General features: G+C 32.5%; 1 protein-coding gene across 1 annotated transcript in view; it reads left to right on the top strand.

Annotated features, from left to right (window-relative positions):
- The window catches only part of LOC118193378 (synaptotagmin-5-like), a 677594-nt gene that overhangs the window by 523337 nt on the left and 133248 nt on the right, over positions 1-21009 (top strand). The window contains exon 3 of the mRNA XM_085826718.1: positions 6599-6815. Within this exon, the coding sequence (XP_085682844.1) occupies positions 6599-6815 (217 nt within the window). The remainder of the gene's footprint in view (positions 1-6598; positions 6816-21009) is intronic.

Genomic DNA, 21009 nt, shown 5'->3' with positions numbered 1-21009 from the left:
TTAGTTTGGATAAAGAGATTTATCAAAAATTGTTGAAAGAAAATTGTAAATAAAGAGCCTTTTCTGTCTGCTTCCGAGATAAAGGAATCTAAAATTATACTTCTTTCACTTGTTCAGGGGGAGAGTTTTCCAGATACTGGAGACACCATCAATGGTCTTTTGACCGTACGAGATCAGAGTGGCTTAAGAAGAGTAAAAACGAAAATCACCGAACGAGATGATTCTTATGCATTCCGGTACCCGATTTTATTGCCTTCTAAGCATTATATTGTTGACTGTTTAATTAGAGATTACCATTTAAAGCATTCTCATGCCGGCGTACAAGCATTAACTGTTATAATTAGAGAAGAATTCTGGATCATTGGTGCAAGACGCCGAATTAGATCGGTGGTGAAACAGTGCGTCCGTTGTAAACGATTTTCAGCAAAACCTTCAACTACTGCACCCATTCAATTACCATTAGACAGAGTTCGAGATGCTTTCGCATTTGAAGTTACCGGCATAGATTTATGTGGCCCTCTGATTCTCAAAAATAAAAACAAAACCTGGGTAGTACTGTTTACGTGTGCTGTATATAGATGTGTACATTTGGAACTAGTGACATCCGTAAGTACTGAATGCTTCATTCAAGCGTTTCGTCGGTTCATAGCCAGAAGAGGTCGGCCATCTACAGTTTACTCAGACAACGGCACAAATTTCGTCGGTACATCTGCATTGCTGAAAAAGGTTGACTGGGTAAAGGTAATTGCTCAGGAAACTTTGCATCCCATCACTTGGAAGTTCATTCCGCCCACTGCTGCTTGGTGGGGCGGATGGTGGGAGCGTCTAATCCGCACAACCAAGAATTTGATTGTGAGAGTCTTAGGACAAGCTGCAGTCAATTACGAAGAGTTACTCACTGTCATCTGTGATGTGGAAGCCGTAATAAACTGTCGACCACTTACTTATGTGTCAAATGACTCTGAGGATCTTCTACCATTAACGCCTTCCATGTTCTTACAGGACATGAAGGTTTCAGGTACAGCAGATTTAGATACTTTAGATCGAAATAAACTCTTGGCTCCACAGCGTTTCTGCCAGGAACTTCGAGAACAATTTCGTAGCCGTTTCTGCAAGGATTACCTTGGACAGTTAGTACAAAAGCATGGACAGGACTGTGAATTAAAAGTTGGAGACATCGTGCTAATAGGTTGTGAGAACCTTAAAAGAGTGGACTGGCCAATTGCTCGTGTCCAAGAACTTTGTACAAGCAGAGATGGACGTGTAAGAGTTGTAAAAGTGAAAACTAGAAATGGCATACTGATTCGTCCTGTACGTAAACTGTACCCTCTAGAAGTGTGTTCCTGTACTAAGGATACCATTATTTGATTTTTGATTTTGCTTCTGAAAATCAAAAAGGTGGGAGTGTTGTGAAACTGATTAGTTGTATCTAACAAATATTAAAAACAAATCTCTTCATTTTGATGCACGAGACACAGATGGCGCTGGCTGTCATTGAAGTAGGAAGAAAAAAAGGGTTTTTCCCTTTCGACCTCGTGACATGAACTGATTAAGATATGTAATAACTTTCGGGGCCAGAAAAATTTCCCGACAATTGTTAAAAAATGTATATATTTTGTAGTGTAGAGAGAATATAATTAGATAAATCAACTTCTTAGAGTTTTTATTCAGATTCAACATCACACTACCCAGGTAAGTGAGCAAGTTTTGTCTTTAGTTTTTCTGGATTGCTCGGTATCTGGGATGAGTGAAGGAAGTATTTTTATTTTAATGATATTTAATGATAAGACTATGTTTTAGTAATAACAGTGGCCGTTTCATCGTCGGGATATTTCGCCGCCGGGATGTTTAGCCGTCAAGACATATTTTTCTTTACATGACCGTACTTTATCTTCCATTATTATACTCTTATTAAATTTATTTAGTTTAATAATTCTGTTTACCTTTTGAATACTTAATAAAAGTTGCTTTTAATATATAGTTATTTACAAGCATGAGATATAAAGAAATTACATATAGTAAGTTGGAAAATTATGTCAGTATCAAAGAGAACTGGGGCTAAAATTCTGATATAACAAAAGTTATATTACCGATTTTAAAATTATGCATGTACAATGCTTACATGATTCGTCAGAATTTCTTGAAATTTTAATCGGCTAATTCAGAGAAATCACTCATACAAGCAAGGAATTCACAGTTTTGTGAAATCTGAATGGAAAACGGAATTACTTTGGAATCTTGTCAGCACCTTACTCTCTTAAAATTAATATATCATGTGTAACGGTGTATTTGCATAAAACGGTACACAAAAACATTTTATATAAAATGTTTATTAAACTAAATTAAATTATTGAACTAAACAAAGTTATTAATTGAAATCAACTTAATATAATACAGTCGTGTAGAGAAAAATATGTCTTGACGGCGAAACATCCCGACGGTAAAATGGCCTGACGTCGAAACGGCCACGTCGAAACGGCGAATAGTCCCATTCCCATTTAAACAAGGCCAAGAGCGCGGGATTTCCATTACCTGCCGTTACCATGCACCTTAGGTGCATTATAAGTAACAATATGGCATTGCCCACCTCTATCCTTATCTTGAAGGAGAATCTCCAGATGGATGCATGAAGTGTTTCCTACCTTTCATCTTCTACCACCAAATCATTACAGAGGACTTTCAGCTCGCCATGTATTTTAAATACCTACCCCGCAAAGAAGCCTCCATCCTTCTGCAAGATTCAAAGCCAAGTTCAACGATGCGACAGCCAGCAACGCTAACAAGACATATTTCACCGATCAGGCTGTGTTTTTTTGTATGCATAATGCTTTATTTGAATTCACAAATTTTATTTTTTATCTTCCGTTTACTATTCGGAGGGTAAATTCAATGAAATTTAGGGTATATTATAGAAGTGAAATGTGTTTCCTTGTTCTGCCGTGTCTTAAAGATAAGTTATTTATCAAATTCCCTTAAAGAGACAGTACAGTCTTCCCCGCGACAGAAGCATAAGCAATCCACTGAGCCATTTTTGGGATCCGAACTACTAATCTTCCAATTGTTAGCTAACCATTTACATCACGAGAAGCACTCAAAGAGTGCGATAATTTCTTATCCTTTATTTCATCTGAATCAAACAATGTAGGTAATTTACGAGTATTTCAGTCTTTTGGACTGCCACCTGGATGGCCTGGTCGCTGGGTTTCGGTGTATGGTGCGAGGCGCCTGTGTGGCCCATCTGGCTCAAGATAGAGGTGGACGTGCTGCATATGCCAATTAACCATTACGGTAAAGGGATGGTGCACACGTCCCCCGTCAACTATCAACTATTATCCTTTATTTCACAGAAATGTAAGAGAAAAAGGTAAATTTGCATGCAATGCAATTTGTTATTATTTCATTAAACATTAGTATATATTATTGGGAGGAAGTTCACTTAATTTTCATTCCAATATAAATATTACATAATTACCGCGTTATATTAAAGCGTTTTGTATGATCAATAGCAGAAATTTGAAGTTATTTACCCATCTATAAGAGAATACCGACTTTTAATTAACAGTGTTTTATGATACAATGTTGTTGTTACCCTCAAACTATTTCTTCTATTTCTTGAAAAGAATGAGCTAAAAGTCTTCATAATTTTAGAACTGTAGATCTGGGATTTTCTGATTTTGTTTAAAAAAAAAAGAGTGCGCTTTGGCAGCAATTAATTTCGTAACAATTAGTATATTGACCCTGGTACTTTACTGAGTTTTACCCCTCCTCCCCCTTAAAAAAGAAAAGAAAGAAAGTGTCAATTTCTGGTCGTGTAATTTCCACTTTAGTGTTTTTTTTTAAAGATACTTTAGTTTCGAAACTTAAAAAAAATCAATGAGATGCTGCAAGATTTTCAAAGTAGAAAAATTTTGCAAAATTGTTAAAGAAAAACAATGTAACTTTTTCATTTAATATTGGCACCAGCGCAAAGTAATTTTACTGTTTAGTGAATTTTACTGTTTAGTGAATTCTTCAGTCATGATCTCGAGGTAATGCATTCTGCTAACTGTTGTGCTTCAGGTAAAAAAAAAAAAAAAAAAAAAAAAAAAAAAGTTAAAAAACAAAATCTGAAATGTTTCAGATTTTAAATTACGTCCAAAGGGGCGTTTTTTAACGTTTTGTGTGTTACCTTTCTTTATTAAATATCATGTTCCTCGCACTTAAACCATAAGATCCAGTGCAACAGCAATATCGCAAAATAGTTTTAAAACGAGCATATCTTTAGAATTTCCGATACAGAGACTCACGCGCTGGAGATAAAAATGTTTTTTCTGCACAACGTTGCCATTGCTCGCTTTGAAATCCTTGAGTTTGTTAATCAAAAATTCGTCAAAGTTTTAAAAAATAGGAAATCGATCATAAAACAAATTTCAAATTTCAAATTTGGTCTTCCACATGCTCATATTCGTTGGAGGATTACGTTATTCAAAATTCGATGACTCTATGTACCGTTGTTTTATCACAATACGAGAAATATACATACATTTATGCAGATTTTTCATTATTTAATTTCTTCAAATATAATGCAGGACTCTAATATTTTGTGGCAACAGTTTGAAAAGTGAACCGACATTTATCCGTCCGACGCAAAATGCCAAAACGAAACTAATAGTCCTTCGGGATTCAAATCCCTTTGGACTAAAAATTTGAAAGCTGTCAGATTTTATAGTATGTCCAAATGAGCGTTTTTTTTTTAACGTTTTGTGCGTTACCTTTATTTATTAAATACCATGTTCTTCGCACTGAAACCATAAAATTCAATTCAATAGCAATATCGCAAAATAATTTAAAAAGCGAATATATTTCCAATTCCCGATACACAGTCTCGCGCGCTGGCGAGTTGCTTAATCAAGAACTCTTAACTACTTTACATAATATGGAATTGATAGTAGAAAAAATTGAAAATTTGGTTTCCCAGATGCCCATATTCGAAAGGAGACGTACGCTATTCTAAATTTGATGGCTCTAGGTACCGTTCCTTTATCACAGTGTGAGAAACATACATACATTTATGCAGATTCTTCACTGTTTAATTTCATTAAATATAACAGAGGTGTATATGTAGAGGTAACAAATATAATATTTGGTGGCAACTATTTGGAAAGTAAAACGGACATTTAAAAGTTTTAACACAAAATGCCAAAACGAAATTAATAGACTAGCGCCCTTTGTGTTAAAAACTATTAAATGGTGTGATAAAAAGGAAATCTGAAAGCTTTCAGATTTTATATTACGCCCAAAGGGGCGTTTTTTTAATGTGTTGTGTGTTACCTTTATTTGTTAAATATTATGTTAAACGCACTTAAAACACATAAAATTCAGTGCAACTGCAATATTGCAAAATATGTAAAAAGAACAAACCTTTAGAATTTCCAATACACAGTCTCGTGCGCTGGAAATAATTTTTTTTTCGTACAGTGTTGCCATTGCTCTCTTTGAGATTGTTGAGTTTCTTAGACAAAAATTCGTTAAAATTTTACAAAATTTGAAACAGATGATAAAACAAATTCGAAACTGAAAATTCGGGCATCCAAGTGCCCATGTTCGGTTAGAAAACTACGTTATTTATATTTTGATGGCTGTAGGTACCGTTTTTTTTTTTTTTTTTCATAATGCGAGAAACATTCATGCATTCATGCAGATTATTTTATATTTAGCTTTTTTATTATAATACAGAGCCATAATAGTTGGTGGCAATAGTTTGAAAAGCGAATAAAAAAACTGTATTACGCCCAAACTGTGTAAAAAACTGTATTACGTAATAGCCCTTCTGGACTAACGCCCTTTGGGCTAAAAATCTGAAAGTTTTCTGATTTTGTATTACGCCCAAACGGGCATTTTTATCATTTACAGGCACATAAACATTTCGAAAGTATTTAGGCTAACGCCACTTCGGGCTGAAAGTAATTAAAAACAGATATAATTAGAGTTTCCGATAGACAGTCTCACCCACTGGAGATAAAAATGTTTTACCTCCTACAGTATTGTCAGTAGTCCCTTTGAAATCATTGAGTTTTCAATCAAAAATTCGTATAAGTTTCACGAAATATGAAATAAACGATAAAAAAAATTCCATATTCGTGCTTCCAGATGCTCATATTCATGTGGAGGGCTACGTTATTCAGAATTTGATAGCTCTATGCACCGTTGTTTTTTCACAATGCGAGAAGCATGCATACATTCATGCAGATTCTTTATTATTTAATTTCTTTAAATACAATACACAGCGTTAATATTTGGTGGCAACAGGCTTTTATAGTGATTCAACGTAGAATCCCGTTTTGAGTCTAATAGCCCTTCTCCGATAGCGCAATTTGGATTAAAAAATAAAAAAGTAAAGAGCATATTATTAGCATAGTGCCACTAATTTTAACATGTAAGAATAAAATAAAGCAACTACAGTATGTGATTTCCTATATCTTAACGAATTTTCAGTCCGTGACCTACCATGACTTACAGAATTATTATTATTATTATTGTTGTTGTTATTAAAAATAACTCTGATAATCATTATATACTATAATGAGTATGTGTTATTAATTTTTGTTTTCTCTCGCAGTATAGTGTCACCTTCTGTTCTCGGAGCCGCGACAGGAGTAGGGTTGGCCCTGCTTATAGCCCTGTCTGCGGTCATCTACAGATACTATTCGAGGAACAGAAAAGAAATGATGATCGTTTTCCCACCGACTCGCCGCCCCTCGCAAGAACGACGGCAGCAGCGGTTGCTGCACATGCGCGAGGCCAGCGCAGCCCTGGCACTTTCCCCTCAGCAACAGGTAAGTGGGGGTTGCCCCTGACAACAAGTATTTTGGTTTTTTTTTTTGTTTAGGGCAGTAAAACTCGATTCATCCCTTAACGAAGTAGAGGAGGTTATAGATTTCCAGTGGTGCGAAGGGAGGAAAGATTTTTTTCTCTTACACTTATTCATTTACCTGTATCTAAACATTTTCTCTGTGTGTTCGAGGTACAGTTTGCTACCATGGTTGTCTTGCCATAGTAATGTGTAGAAGGAAGTAAGGAATCGTGACTTAGCAGTTAAGAAGCTCTGGGTTTGAGGTTATGTTTTGAAGAGCATCGTTTTTCGTCAAAAAGTTATATTTTAAATTTAATTTATTTTTATTTTAGTATAAAATTACTTTTAAGATATATTTCTGACAAATTTAGTACTGCCTCAGTTCAAGATGATTCACCAAATTACTTTTTTCCTTGTACTATAAAGTGTGTTTTCTAGCCTATACATAAACTTATTAAGTGCTCATGTAAAGTCAACTGTCGATTAACCAGTTTAATACCGGAGAATTATAAATGATTAATTTGATGATAGTTAAAAAACGAGAAAGTGGAATAACCTGTAGTATAATACACAGTAAAATACTGTTAACAACTTACCTATATTTCCAAGCAAATTTATGTGGAGAACAAGTTCATTTAATTATTGGAAATTGAAAAAGGTATGTGGTTTTAGAAATAGTTTTGCTTATATCTGAGACGACAAAACTCGAAAGGCTGTTCATTAGTTTGCATGTTTCTAATGTGGTTGTCACAGAATATCTTTGTTATTGTGACAATCACATTAGAAACTCATGATGTCACACTATGAGAGTCTTTTGATAATTATGAGCATGGTTATTTCGAGATTATTACTTATTAAATAATAGGCAATTTATTTTGGTCTTATCTCTGATGTTTAATTAATTAAGGTGCGCAATAAAATCAGCAAGAATTACATTCTTCTTTTTATCCCGGTATTTTTTATTTTATTTTCAGAAAACTATAAAAGAAAAGAACAATGTGTTTCCTTCGTCTAAAATATGTTGACTTATATTTTACCCAATTTATAATGCATACAAATCATGAAAACGAAACATATAACAAAGTGAATTATATCTTTTTATATAGTTATAAGTATAAAAATAATATAAATTTTTGGGCTATTTTAATAAATATTACAAGGGGAATTAACAAGTTACGCAAAGCGAGTTTTTAAAAATGGTGAAAATTCTAAAATGGCAAGTTATCTCTATATATAGCTCTCTATACTGTTACAAATAATATATCATTTAAAAAATTGCAGTTTTAATTTCTGCTGTCAACTTCAAAAACTCTTTAATTGGGACAAGATCTAGAGGAGTTTTCACAAGCATAAAAAAAATACCAAATTCAACAAGACAATGATTTTCATCTTGGCAACCTGATTTCCAGAACTTGGAGCCGTTCATCATACGAACTGAAGTGGCCACCTCTTTCTTTTGAATTCGGACTAAATGGACGATATCAAGAATAAAATATTACAGTCATCCTCAAGAGAAGTGGCATATAAATTAAATTTATACTTTGTGAAGTAATGCTGAATCATAAATTCCTTCTTCTTAGGAAAATCTTATCTTCATCTTGCATCAGACTAACAGGTTTTAAAGCTAACAGCTTCAAACTAAGTGACATATTACTTCTAACGGTATATTAAGGGTTATCCTTCGAAATAAATTGCCATCAACAATATTTGAACTTCTGATATGCCTGAATTTTGGATCATCCTGAATAATTCAAATCAGTGACTTATTTATATTAAAAAGAATGAGAGAAGGCGAGGCCACAAAAGGATTTCCCCGCAGGCTAGCAATCTCCCTTAAGCAGAGTAGTTACACAGAAGACTAGAATTATTTGGAATCACCAGTAGCTGTCTTTCAGATCGTTTACAGCTTTATAAATTAAATGAACTTTAATTTTTATAAATTAGATACATTATTAAATATAGTAAACTAAATATTTAAATTTAAATTAATAACGCGCTTCTTGATTTGAAATCGCTCAGTATGTTAATCAGTAAGAGCTTGATTATTTTTTTAAATAAATTAAATATCCTTTGCTTTGTCGAATGACAACAGTTTGAAAGTCAGTTATGTGAAAATGCATGACAGATAAACCATAGATTTTATTTTCGCCGCGTGGCAGCATTTGCCAAGACACGTTAAAGATAAATGCTATTTCTGCAGGTTTTTCAATTTTTTCGATCTGTCAGTTTCCAACTCATGATCTTGCCTACAAATGTTATATCGGTCGGACATAAATTTAGGTTTTTCTCGTCTATAACATAAATTAGAATCTGTTTGCCTGAGGAAATATTGCACAAAGACATCATTTTCCTTATGCAAGTCTTCGCGTATTTTGCTATAATCTACATAATCCAATCAGATCTGATTTTTGAATACTTTCTCATACATCTCCTTCTTTCCCTCCTTCTATCCTTAATTGGTTAAATGTTTCGTTTGTAAAAAATTTTCTAAAAATTGTTTACTGAAGGTCTTTTATATCTAAATTTATTAGTTATTTGGATATCTGTAAAATGCAGTAAATGTATATTAATTAAATAATGCAAATATATTTTTAAAAACTAATAATGGATAATAATTTTTAATGATTTAAAAACTGCTATTAAATCATTAAAAAATACCTATTAAAATCATCGATAATATATCGATGAAGATATAGAATCGAATAGACATTATTTATTACTCCCAAAAACATTTTCTAAACTCACTGCTGGGCCATTAGAAAATCTGCAAACTAAGCTGAGCCACTGAAACTTTCTTTTCGCTCTGTATGCTAATATTCTAACTAAAACCTCCGCACGGTCCATTATCTTGACGTACCAACTTCGCAGTCAACGTACAACACGAGTCGTTCGTGCTCCAAATAATTCGTGCAGTCTGGCATGTGACGTTAAATCGGAAATTCTGTCAACCATATTACAGCTAATGGAAGAGACACATGTAAAGTGAAGGAGGAGCGGAGTAATCGACGCAGAAATTTACCACCTAGAAGTGACAAAAGCTTTTCTTCGCCAAGTCATGAAATCTGATTTAGGTTTTTAGTGCGCGTGGCCTATGTTTGAATGTCAAGGGTACATGAATACATTCTGCCGAGGGATTGGCTGCGGCTATTTTTAGACTAGCAGGGCCTCTAAATAAATAAGCAGGAGAATCGTGGTGACCTGAAGTCTAATTATTGAAGCTCACAAATAATGCTATGGGATTTGCATAGGATTTTTAGGCATAACATTAAATTACTGCTCACGGAATAAGGTGTTTATTTTTAATTCTGTTTGCTATTTATTTATGTTTAATAATTTTTTGTTTATAATGCGAAATTGAAAGGCTTCAAAAAAATTAGGTATTTATACTACTGGATACATATAACGTTAAAATAAATTTAATTCATATATGGTAATAATTTCACTTTATATATAACCTTATAACGCATCATTCCAGCTCCTTTCTGAAACCTACGCTAAAAGGAAAATTGCATAAAATATCACTTCACAATTTTAATGCACTTTAGGCTTTTTTTCAATATTCTAAATTTAATAACGAACAAATATATTTTAATTAAATTCTAGGAAACTGAGATTAATTAAGTAAGCCAGTTATCAGAGCATAGTAATAAATTTTATTCAGATCTGATTTATACTATTCTTGGCATTCAATGTATTGCAATGTGTCGAAAGCGCGTAGGTGTCTTTAAAGTGCGTATTATAACTCAAATATTCCTATCCAGGCGCGTAGCTAGAGGGGGGCATCTGTCCCCGGGCGCAAAATCCAAGGGACGCCAAACTGATGTTACGACATTTTAGAATTAAATGTTTTCCATCCTTGGCAAGCAGTAGGGGCGCAAAATCTTCAGTTGTCCCTGGGCGCTGAAAACCCTAGCTACGACTCTGTTCCTATCATACACGCTATGCATCTCCAGCGTTTTAAGGAACTAAATCTTATTAATTTTAAATCTACGCTTATTGTAAGGGCATGATAAGAATGACAATCTATATAAACATTTTCTGACAGCACATCTATTAGCCATATTTATATAAGAGTTAGCTAACAAATAAAGTTTTCTTCAAGCTGCAATAAGCCTTTCTTGCTATGATAATAGGTTTGAATGATAAATAGTAAGCGAATATTAAAAAACTGGCTCGTTGATTAGTCGACTGGAGTAAAGTTTGGATTTTGATGCTGTAATAAATTTATTGTGGGAGCAAAGTGTTGCAGAATTTATTTAACAAAGTTACAGTTCATATTAAAATTAAAATGTGAGATACTGTTAGTTATAGGACAATATGTGTCAAAAAATTTTCTAAAGAAACATACATGTACCGGTGTTGACTATTAGCCTCCATTAAATTGAATATGTTATTCTTATCCCTTAAAATAGTGCTTTTTTTTTTTTCAAAGCAAGTATTGCCAGTGAAACTTTTTAAAAGCATATTATTATATTTTTTTCATTGTTCATTGAAATAAATGACTTTATGTAACCTTTATATATTTTAAAAAACTTTACCGCTGTTGAAATGACACAGCCATATTCGATTTTTAATTTTTTCTAAAATCAAGGAAGTGAAATATTTTTCTTTGATATTTGACTGTAGACCAAATACTTGGCATCCGCAACAATTGTGTTAGATTATTCGATAATTATAGATATAATTAACTTGTTTATTGCGTGTATATATTTCTTCTTTTCCCCCTAAATGGTCATAAAACTTGCATCGTATACAGGGGTGCGAATTTACCAATTCAAGTAAATCTATAGGTGGATGGAAATAAGCCGCTCAGCAGTCGCTGCGAAAAGCTCTCTCGATAATTCAATAAATCTTTTTTTATATGCAATAACTTATTTGAATCCTGGTGGGAATTGACGAAAGCAGATGTGACAGTACAGATACATAAATAAGATAATAGGTCAATAAACAGGAATCTATACAACAGTGCGGTCTACCTGGATTATCTGCTGAAACAATGTCTCATGGGACATTGTCTACCTGGATTATCTGCTCAAACAACTCTCAAAACAATGTCACAATTGATATTTTTTTGTTTATATTTCATTTTTCGTAATATACTTCCTTCTATTGAAACAAAAGCTCAGGAATTCCTTTAAAACTAATCAGTCATCAAAGACTGCCCTAAATTTCAGTAATACAAAGTTCGTTTCTGAACTCCTTTTGAGTTCACAACTATTTCTGTTTCCGCTTCGAGCTTTAAATCCTTTTGCTTAGAAGTCATAAACAGATTCATTATAGCCGACCGTGATCTGGAATCTTAATTTCAGAAGTGAAAGTTATATAACAGTGGTTCCCAATAGAGTCGATAACAGCCCCCTAGGTTTTGATGAATTTTTAGAAAGAATCAGCTGTGATGAAGAGGTAGACTGGAGGTCGATAGACAAATATGCGTGGCAATTGATAGGCAAAGTGAAGATTGCATTAATTACAAAAATATTATGATAAATTATGATTAAGTTGATAATTAATTGTTTGTTAACGTAAAGTTATATCCTGTAAAATAAGTATAAGATTAAATGCATAAAAATTATTTTATACATTTTTTAAGTCAAAAATGCTTCTCTAAAATATGTAAATATTTTATGAAAAAAATGCAGTATAGAAAAAGCAAAAGGCAGGAAGCCTAGAAAACATAACCTTGACCCCTTTCCCTGCAAAACAAAATAAGAACGCAAAATTTCATTCGCTTACAAAATTTTAACGTTCGCTTTTAAACATTGAAAATTTGATTTGTTTAATGATTTGTCACCATGGGTCAGAGAACCATTAAATTGCGATATATTTGATCTCGATATTATGATGCAAGAAGATTATTATTGTATTGAAGGAGGATGCTCAGGCACGTTTCTTATTCAACACGGATCTTGAGCTTTAGAGTTTATAATCATCCGGTAGATATATCTCAAAATAAAAATTGTTGCTGAACAGCGTTATTCACATTTTTACCTTAAAATCAGACGGTAATCAATACTATAAGAAACAAGCAACAGGTTGAATAATTTTGATCGAGGTATGTACGAATTCAGAAATCTAATTTTATGCTGGATATTAAAAAATTGCATCAGTACATCAAGCTTAATCATCACATTACTTAAAATGGAAATTTTGTGGGATTCGAATCTGTGTATTTTGTTCTGAAATCTATTTTATATTTGAAAACTTAAGAAAAATAATGGTGCAAAAATTATGAAATATAAGTGTCATAAGCCTTTTTTCCTAAACTTTTGCTTGTATTTTTAGTCTAATTTTTGTCTTTAAGTTACTTATGTGAATTATTTGTATTATGATTGTACACTGTATATTATATAAAAATATATAGAGAGAAAAATATAAAGGAAAATGAAGAAACCATTCTTTGAAAAGGGATCTATTAAAAAAAAGGTTTGGGAAATCCTGGTATAGATAAAAATATGAATATAGCTTAAAGACTTCGTCCGTCTTGTTTTCGCTCTCTGTATGTCTAGACGAGATTTGACGCCGTCTATATGTCTTTATATCATAGACCTATGATCTTTGCATCGTATACTGTCAGAACACGACATGATACATCAATCATGAGTCAACTTTTCAAATAATTATTAGAAAAGTGACGGAAGAGGCATGGCCTCTTACGGTTACAGCCGAAAACATCGCGGACGAAAACGTCCCGGAGAATACAACGCAAGGCTAAAACGTTGTGCTGCAAATCATCGTGGGGGAAAACATCGTGTTACAAAATATCGTCGTCGAAAATAAAGCGGTTCAAAAATTTAGCAGTTTAAAAACTCGTCGTCGAAATATCTCCCACGATGTTTTGTAGCACGACGTTCTCGCCTTGCGTTGTTTTCTCCCAGGCGTTTTTGCTGCGATGTTATCGGCGGACACCCTTCCTACGTTGTTCTTTAATGTTGATCTTTCATGCAAATGGAATAGATCGGAGAGATGCAGATACATTTTGTTAGGCTATGTCAATTTTTACTCCTGATATTATCGTAATCAGTGCTAACCTCACCTCTCGTAATGTGAATGTTAAGACTGTTAACTCTACGATTGATATTGTGAGTAGTTACGTGATAATGAGCACTTGTTTCGAAGTTTACATCTCTATCTCTACTTAAAAAATTAGGCAATTAATGTTTTTGATCTGGCAGTGATTCAAAGGCTGTTAATAGATTTTCAGAGCCAGGTACTCATAAATTTCATTAGCTTGATGTACCTTTTTATGGAATATTCAATAAAGCTAGGATTCAGATATTAAAAATTTGGGCCATCAGCCCGAATCACAGACAACACATTAAACAAATCAGAAATGTTAAATACGATGTTTAAAATATAATAAACTAGTAGCTTCGCTGCCAGCCTTCGTCTGGTTTTTAAATGTACCGGAAAAATGGCTGAAGGGAACAACAAACGTTAAATTTAAAACCTGCGTAGAATTTTACTCTGCAGAACAACTTCATAAAAAAAAAGTTATTACGTATAACAAAATTACAATAAAATAGGCAATATCCCTTAATACAAATATTAATTATCCTAATAAATAAATTAACCAACTTCCCTTTCCAAAATCTTAAGAAATCAAATGATATAAAGGAGGTTAAGAACTTTGTTTCCTAAAAAAATCACTCAAAACTTTTCAATATCTTAAAAACAGTGAAATGAGCAATAAATAACATAAAAGAATACAAAAAAATTCTGAAAAGCAAAGTAAAATTAATGATATTTTATCTTATATTTTCAACAGAAAAAAATTGCAATGAAATAAGATTAATACAAATATTAATTATCCTAATAAAAAATTAACCAACTTTCCGTTGAAGAAAAAAAAATGCAAAACTTTTCAATATCTTACAAACAGTGAAATAAGCAAAAAATAACATAAAAGCAACTCAAAAAACATAAAATTCCACGGAGAATTTTACTCTGCAGAACAACTTTATAAAAAAATCAATAAAAATGTATTATATATATATATATATATATATATATAAATGACAATGAAATATGCCAATCTCTTAAAAACAGTGTAATAAAAAATACGATGAAAAATTGTTGCCAAACCCATATTTCTAAAAGAATGAAACTATTCAAAATGATGCGATTTCATCAAAAATCTATCAACAACAATAAGACAGGAAAATTGTTGTCAAAATCACATTTTTAAAGATGTGAGAAGTGTACTCGGAAGCTTAATTTAAAAAATGTTTTTAAAATACAAAATATTATCATCTTTCCAAAATTCTTTTTGTGAAAGCAGTCGCAAGGATAAAAGTTTAACGTGCCCAAAAATCAAAGAAAAATAAACTGCACATTTTTAAAAATAAACTATTTTAGAAAAAATCGAAATTGAAAAGGTGTTAAGCTCCCTTTGTTAAATAAATTCGTATTTAATCGATTTATTGATATACGAAATTTATTTTAAGTTCGTAAAATAGCTAAGTACCTACAATTCATGACGATGTGAAAATGGAGTGTGTAGAGTAAAATCTGGCTTTCCTATAGCCCATTATGTCTCAAAATGACGCGATTTCGTCACAAAACATAAAATAAAAAAAGTTCTAATTCGAATTTCGAAAAAATCGCTTCGAGGTGCACTGGCTCTTGTCTAGATGCACATATGTACCAAATTTCGTAGCCGTGGGTATATTAGCTTACGCGCAGCGCGAACGAAAGACACACAGACAGACACTTTCTTTTATTTATATGTAGAGAAGAAGATATACCACGTATTCTTGAAATATCTGGGTGATCTTATGTGTGTTACAGCTTATATTGCAAGCATACAATTGTATTTCGCAGAACTCTGAAAATAAAATTCATTTGCATTCATTTGATGGCATATGTGTATGTATATATAAGCACATATATATATATATATATATGAATGACAGTTATAAGTAGTATGTAGCAGTTATACATACTGCTATTTGCATGCATTTAATAATAAAATTAATATTTTGATATTAAATTTCATAAAGGGTCACTAAAGTAAATAACAACTTAAACGGATAACTTGTATAAAAATGTTTAAATCTACCGAATTTAAAAGGAAGAATTCTAGGATTGAAATTTCAAAAAGACTGGAACAAAAAAAAAAAAAAAAAAAAAAAAAAAAAGAAAAAAGAAAACCACCTACTACATAGATCAGTAATTTTGAAACAGCTGTTTTATAACTCAGAGCTGATAGCATTCGAGTGATATATTGGGAAAGTTTGATGTTTCAATATCATTGCAATTTTTCATCTATTAGCTGAAGTAGATTTGCATTCAAACCTTGCTTTTTTAAGACTGTTACTAGTATCAAACCATCTTCGCAACTGCTAGCTGTATTGCTGTACTAGAGCTACCTGTAAGATCAGGAATGATAAGAAATAGGCAACCAAGGCTCATGATGATTGCCTTCATAATTTGGACGTTGCATAGTAATGGGGTTGATGTTTTGGCATTGTTGAGCTTCATATAATTACTCTCCAGTGTGAGTTTATGATTTCGAGTCGCCATCAGTATCAACAACGAATCACCTGTAGTGTTCTTAACAGGTATAACTGAAGTGCATTATTAAATTACTGCAGCTCGTTTGAGTATCTTATTTAAAGCTTACCAGATGTATTTTTCAATAGAATTATGGAACGTCACACGCAGCTGATATCAGCTGGCATCTCTTTCGCGAAGTATTTTTTTCATTCTTTGACCGGCATTATTCCCAAATTTCTCGTTCAATTTTGAATAGAAAAACTACGCATATCAGAATTTCACTGTTTCGACCATCGAATAGAGCTAGAAACAGACTTTTTAGTGAAACTTCTAATGAAATATGTAACTTAATTTCCGAATGTTTCTCGAGTTTTTGAAAATCGTTTGATATTTCAGATTTGACGTTCATGACTTTAAAATTTCCACATCTAAATATATATCATATATAAAGTTTTGAAATTTTCATGGCTTATAAAATAAACTTTTAGCTCTCTTATGAAAAAAGAGTGATTAAAAATACTCAGCGATTTCTACATTTTGTTTTATATGAGTGGAAGTCTGAAGCAGGAAAAAAAGGAAACAGCGTTTCTCGCTTTTAATATAGTCATCTTGGCGCATTTAATGACGAAGTACGCTATCTGGGTGTATTTATGGCAAATTGGCAATATTTGTGTTTAGATTTTTTCCTCAAGTAAAATGCTTGCTGTTACAATGTTATTACATTCAATTTCCGAAACAAAACATTCAAAGCAAATTTCTTCATTCTGCGAATAACGTTGAGTGACATTTCTTTACTTCATAATTTTCTTATAATTTATTGCTTATGTTTTAACAATGAATAAAGTTTTATCATTGATCAGTGTAACTGAGATTAAAAAAAGAAACTAAAATTGAGTTAAAAATTATTTTCATACAATAAGCTTTTATTTAAAATGGATATGACAATTAATGCACTGAAACAAAGAAGAAAATTTAGCGTAAAGTTAAATGGGATTAATAGATTAAATAATTCCATTTACAGAATTCATCTACAGTTTTATGTTTGTAAATGCAAAGGTAAGAATATACACAAACTTATATTTATACAAACGAAAGCTCTTAAAGTTGCATAAATTTAAATTTTGGTGACTAATTTACTTGCAGATTAAAGTGTTAATAATAACTGAGGACAAAATTAAAAAAAAAAAAAAAAAGAATCGGAAGCTTTCAGATTTTATATTACGTTCAAAGAGACTTTTTTGAAGTTTTGTATGTTACCTTTATTTATTAAGTATCATGTTCTTCTCACTTAAACCACATAAAATTCATTCAACAGCAACATCACAAAATATTTAGAAGCAGCATATCTTTAGAATTTCCGAAAGACAGTCTCTGTATCTGTGTCAATCTTGCTTTTTAAGCAAGAAGAAAGGAGATGAGGACTTTGGCGAACGCCGTTCCCTCCAGTTCGTGAGGGTTAATATTGAAACGAAGACATTTAACAACAAACGTTTTTACAACTTTTTATTAAACATTTAAAAACATTCATGCCTTCTCCGGGATTCGAATCCGGGCCCTTCGGCACGGCAGTCAGAAACGCTAACCACTATACCGGTTGGGCGGCAAAAGACAGTCTCCCGCGCTGGAGATAAAAATGCTTTTTTCGTATAGTATTGCCATTGCTCGTTTGAAATATTGAGTTTGTTGATCAAAATTTCTTTCAAGTTTTACAAAATATAAAATAGATAGTAAACCAAATTCAAAATTCAGGTTTCCAGATGGCCATGTTCAGGTGGAGGTGCGTTATTCAAAATTTGATGACTCTAAGTACTGCAGTTTTTTAAAATGCAAGAAACATGCATATATATATTCATACAGATACTTCATTATTTAATTTCTTTAACTATAATACAGAGCGATAATGTTTGGTGGCAACAATTTAAAAAGTGATTCGCTGTTTATAGTGAAACGCCGCAAAATGCTGTTTTGAGACTAACAGCCTTTCTGGGTTACCGCCCCTTTAGGCTAACAATCAATGCTGGGAAGTATATAAAGAAGGTTGATGCCTGAACTATTTTAATCCTAGCTAATACAGAAAAAATAGAGTCAAAATTTAGATAAAATTTAAACCTTATTACAGGTAGAAAAATGATTGCTAAATAAAAAATCTGATGTGTACACCACATGACTTCCTTGTACGGAATATTAAATTATACGCATTTTTTCTTGCATTTCATTTAAACTTATTAGATTGAATTAAACCTACTTCGCCGACAGCGCATAAACCACAATAGAATAAATGCATTCTTTAAAATTCACTTTGTTTACCATAGCTACACTCTGGCGCTAGGTTTACTTAACAGTATTATATTTTGTTCATTTTATAACTCAGAATGCACAAAATTTATATCCTTTCAAGAATTATCTAATCGTTGCCACATGATCTATTCAAATGTTATAATAAAGCTAGAACTATGTATAAAAGAAATTAAAAACAAAACAAAAAAGAAACAGTTTTTCACAGACGATTGAGTATTTCTCATTCAATTAATTCAGTTCTCACTTCGCGAGAAGGCAAAAATGCATAAAAACTCAAAATATCTATATTAAAAATTACGAAGTAAATCTTAAACACTTATTTCCTCGAAAAAATTCCAGAAAGGATTAAGCATGATTTAATTGTCAATAATAAATGAAGGCGTTATCTTTGTTGTTGCGAAGCTAAGTGTCTCTAGATTGGCAACAAATCCACTAGTCTGTTGTTTCAAATGTAAACAATCAATGACCGCCATCAAAAAAAGGCTTAGCGGCACTTTAAAATTGTTCATAATTCTAAAAATACTGCATACAGATTTACTAAAGGCATAAAACCCTTAACCGGAAGTTAAAAACAACATAATTCAATCATTTTTAAAGCAAAAAATGTACAATTTACAAACATATAAGAGTAAAGAAACTGAGATCACTGAGCCGGGTAACAGAGTGGATATATATATAAATATATCTATATACGTTTGGCGAGGCCGATTGCAACCAAAATAGGAGGTGCACTCTACATGTTATAGCAGACCTATATACAAAATTTCAACGCTCTGAGGTTACTCGTTTTTGAGTTATGCGAGATACGTACGTACGTACACACGTACGTACATACGTTCGTACAAACGCCACGAAAAATTCTCTTCAGAATTAATTTTAAAGCAGTTTTATAATTAGTTTGGAGAAAACGAGTCTTTTATTCTGTTCTTACGTACAAATATCACTCAAAAACATCGTTAAATTGCATTCGATAGCGGTCAAAATGGATATTTTCGTTGAAATATGCTGCCTGAAACTTTTCGCGATTAGAATGCTTCCTTTTTACTTCGTACAAGGAACTTTTGACTTTTCTGATATATCATAGCGGGAAAAAAAAAAAAAAAAAAAAAAAAAAAAAAAAAAACATTTATTTTTTGAAACAATATCACATTTAACAACAAAACGTGTTAACTTAATGTAAATAAAATTTTTTATATTTACTTATCAATTTTCTATAATAATAAAAGCAAGTGTAATGTGTCTGTCTGTCTGTCTGTCTGTCTGACCGAGCTCTCCAGCCAAATCTATCGCACGCAGGGACCTGGAATTTTTTATACGGAAGCACAAAGGGGCTGGCCACCAGACCTCGAAGCCCGATTTTCGATTTTTGAATTAGAAAAATTTTAAAAAAATTATTTATAATTAATTAATCACGGTTTTTTTGACTCACTGATATTATTATTTGTTTTCAAATAACGTTCGATTGTAACAATTGATTTCTTTATTCTAGCGTTAGTTTGCTGTTTTGACGATACATTAAATCGATTAATTACAATTCATTTCTTTTTTGTAGCTTGTGGGGGGGGGAAGAGAGAGAGACAGTCTACATGTCCTACATTACTATTCCTGCGCTATTCACTTATCTGCATTTTCTAAATGCACGGGCAACGCCGGGCGGGTACAGCTAGTAAAAAATAAAATTAACTTGAAATTCCGAAGAAAACTAACACTTTTAATATAATAAAGTGACATTAACAGACTTTTAATATAATAAAGTGACATTAAAGAAATACTTCTTTGCTTCTGAGCATATAAAAGAATAATTGTGAGAATAATTTAATTGGCAATGAAAGCCGTCTGGTGTCATGCTAACATTACAAAATGCATAACGTGCGCTATTTAAACCACTTTGTTCCGTATTTTCTTTTTAAATATCCTTTAAGAGTTGTTTTAAATTGAGTTAACTACATAAAAGCAGACAATGTTTCGTTATTCTGGTAGCCTCTCTTTCATAACTTTTCATTCAGTACCAGTTTTTTATACCAGTGTTCGGCGGAACGCAGCTGGCATACTCACAAAGCCTAGCTTTGGCCTACAGACCGTTTCTGCTACTGTTTGCTCCGATTGGTTAAAACAGGAAACGTAGGGTTACAGAATACTTGTACTTGGCGACTTTTGCTTCATCACCTATACTATTTCTATATCAGCCTTGTGTACCGAAAAGTGTGCGAAATCCAACGGCGAAACCGTAGCTCAACGGTAACGAGGATGGAAAAATTTCTCGGACTTCTAGATCGCTGGTTCTATTCACGCTTGTGACTTTTACGAACTCTGTATTTACTGGTTTGTACTCTTTGCAGTAGGTATCAGTAGCAAGATTATGCACCAAGATCCCGAAAAGCGTT

The sequence above is a fragment of the Stegodyphus dumicola genome, chromosome 1 (assembly GCF_044657685.1).
Source record: "Stegodyphus dumicola isolate Sdum_Otavi_A_Nest chromosome 1, ASM4465768v1".
Lineage (NCBI taxonomy): Eukaryota > Metazoa > Arthropoda > Arachnida > Araneae > Eresidae > Stegodyphus > Stegodyphus dumicola.
This window is presented reverse-complemented; position numbering and strand designations above follow the sequence as displayed.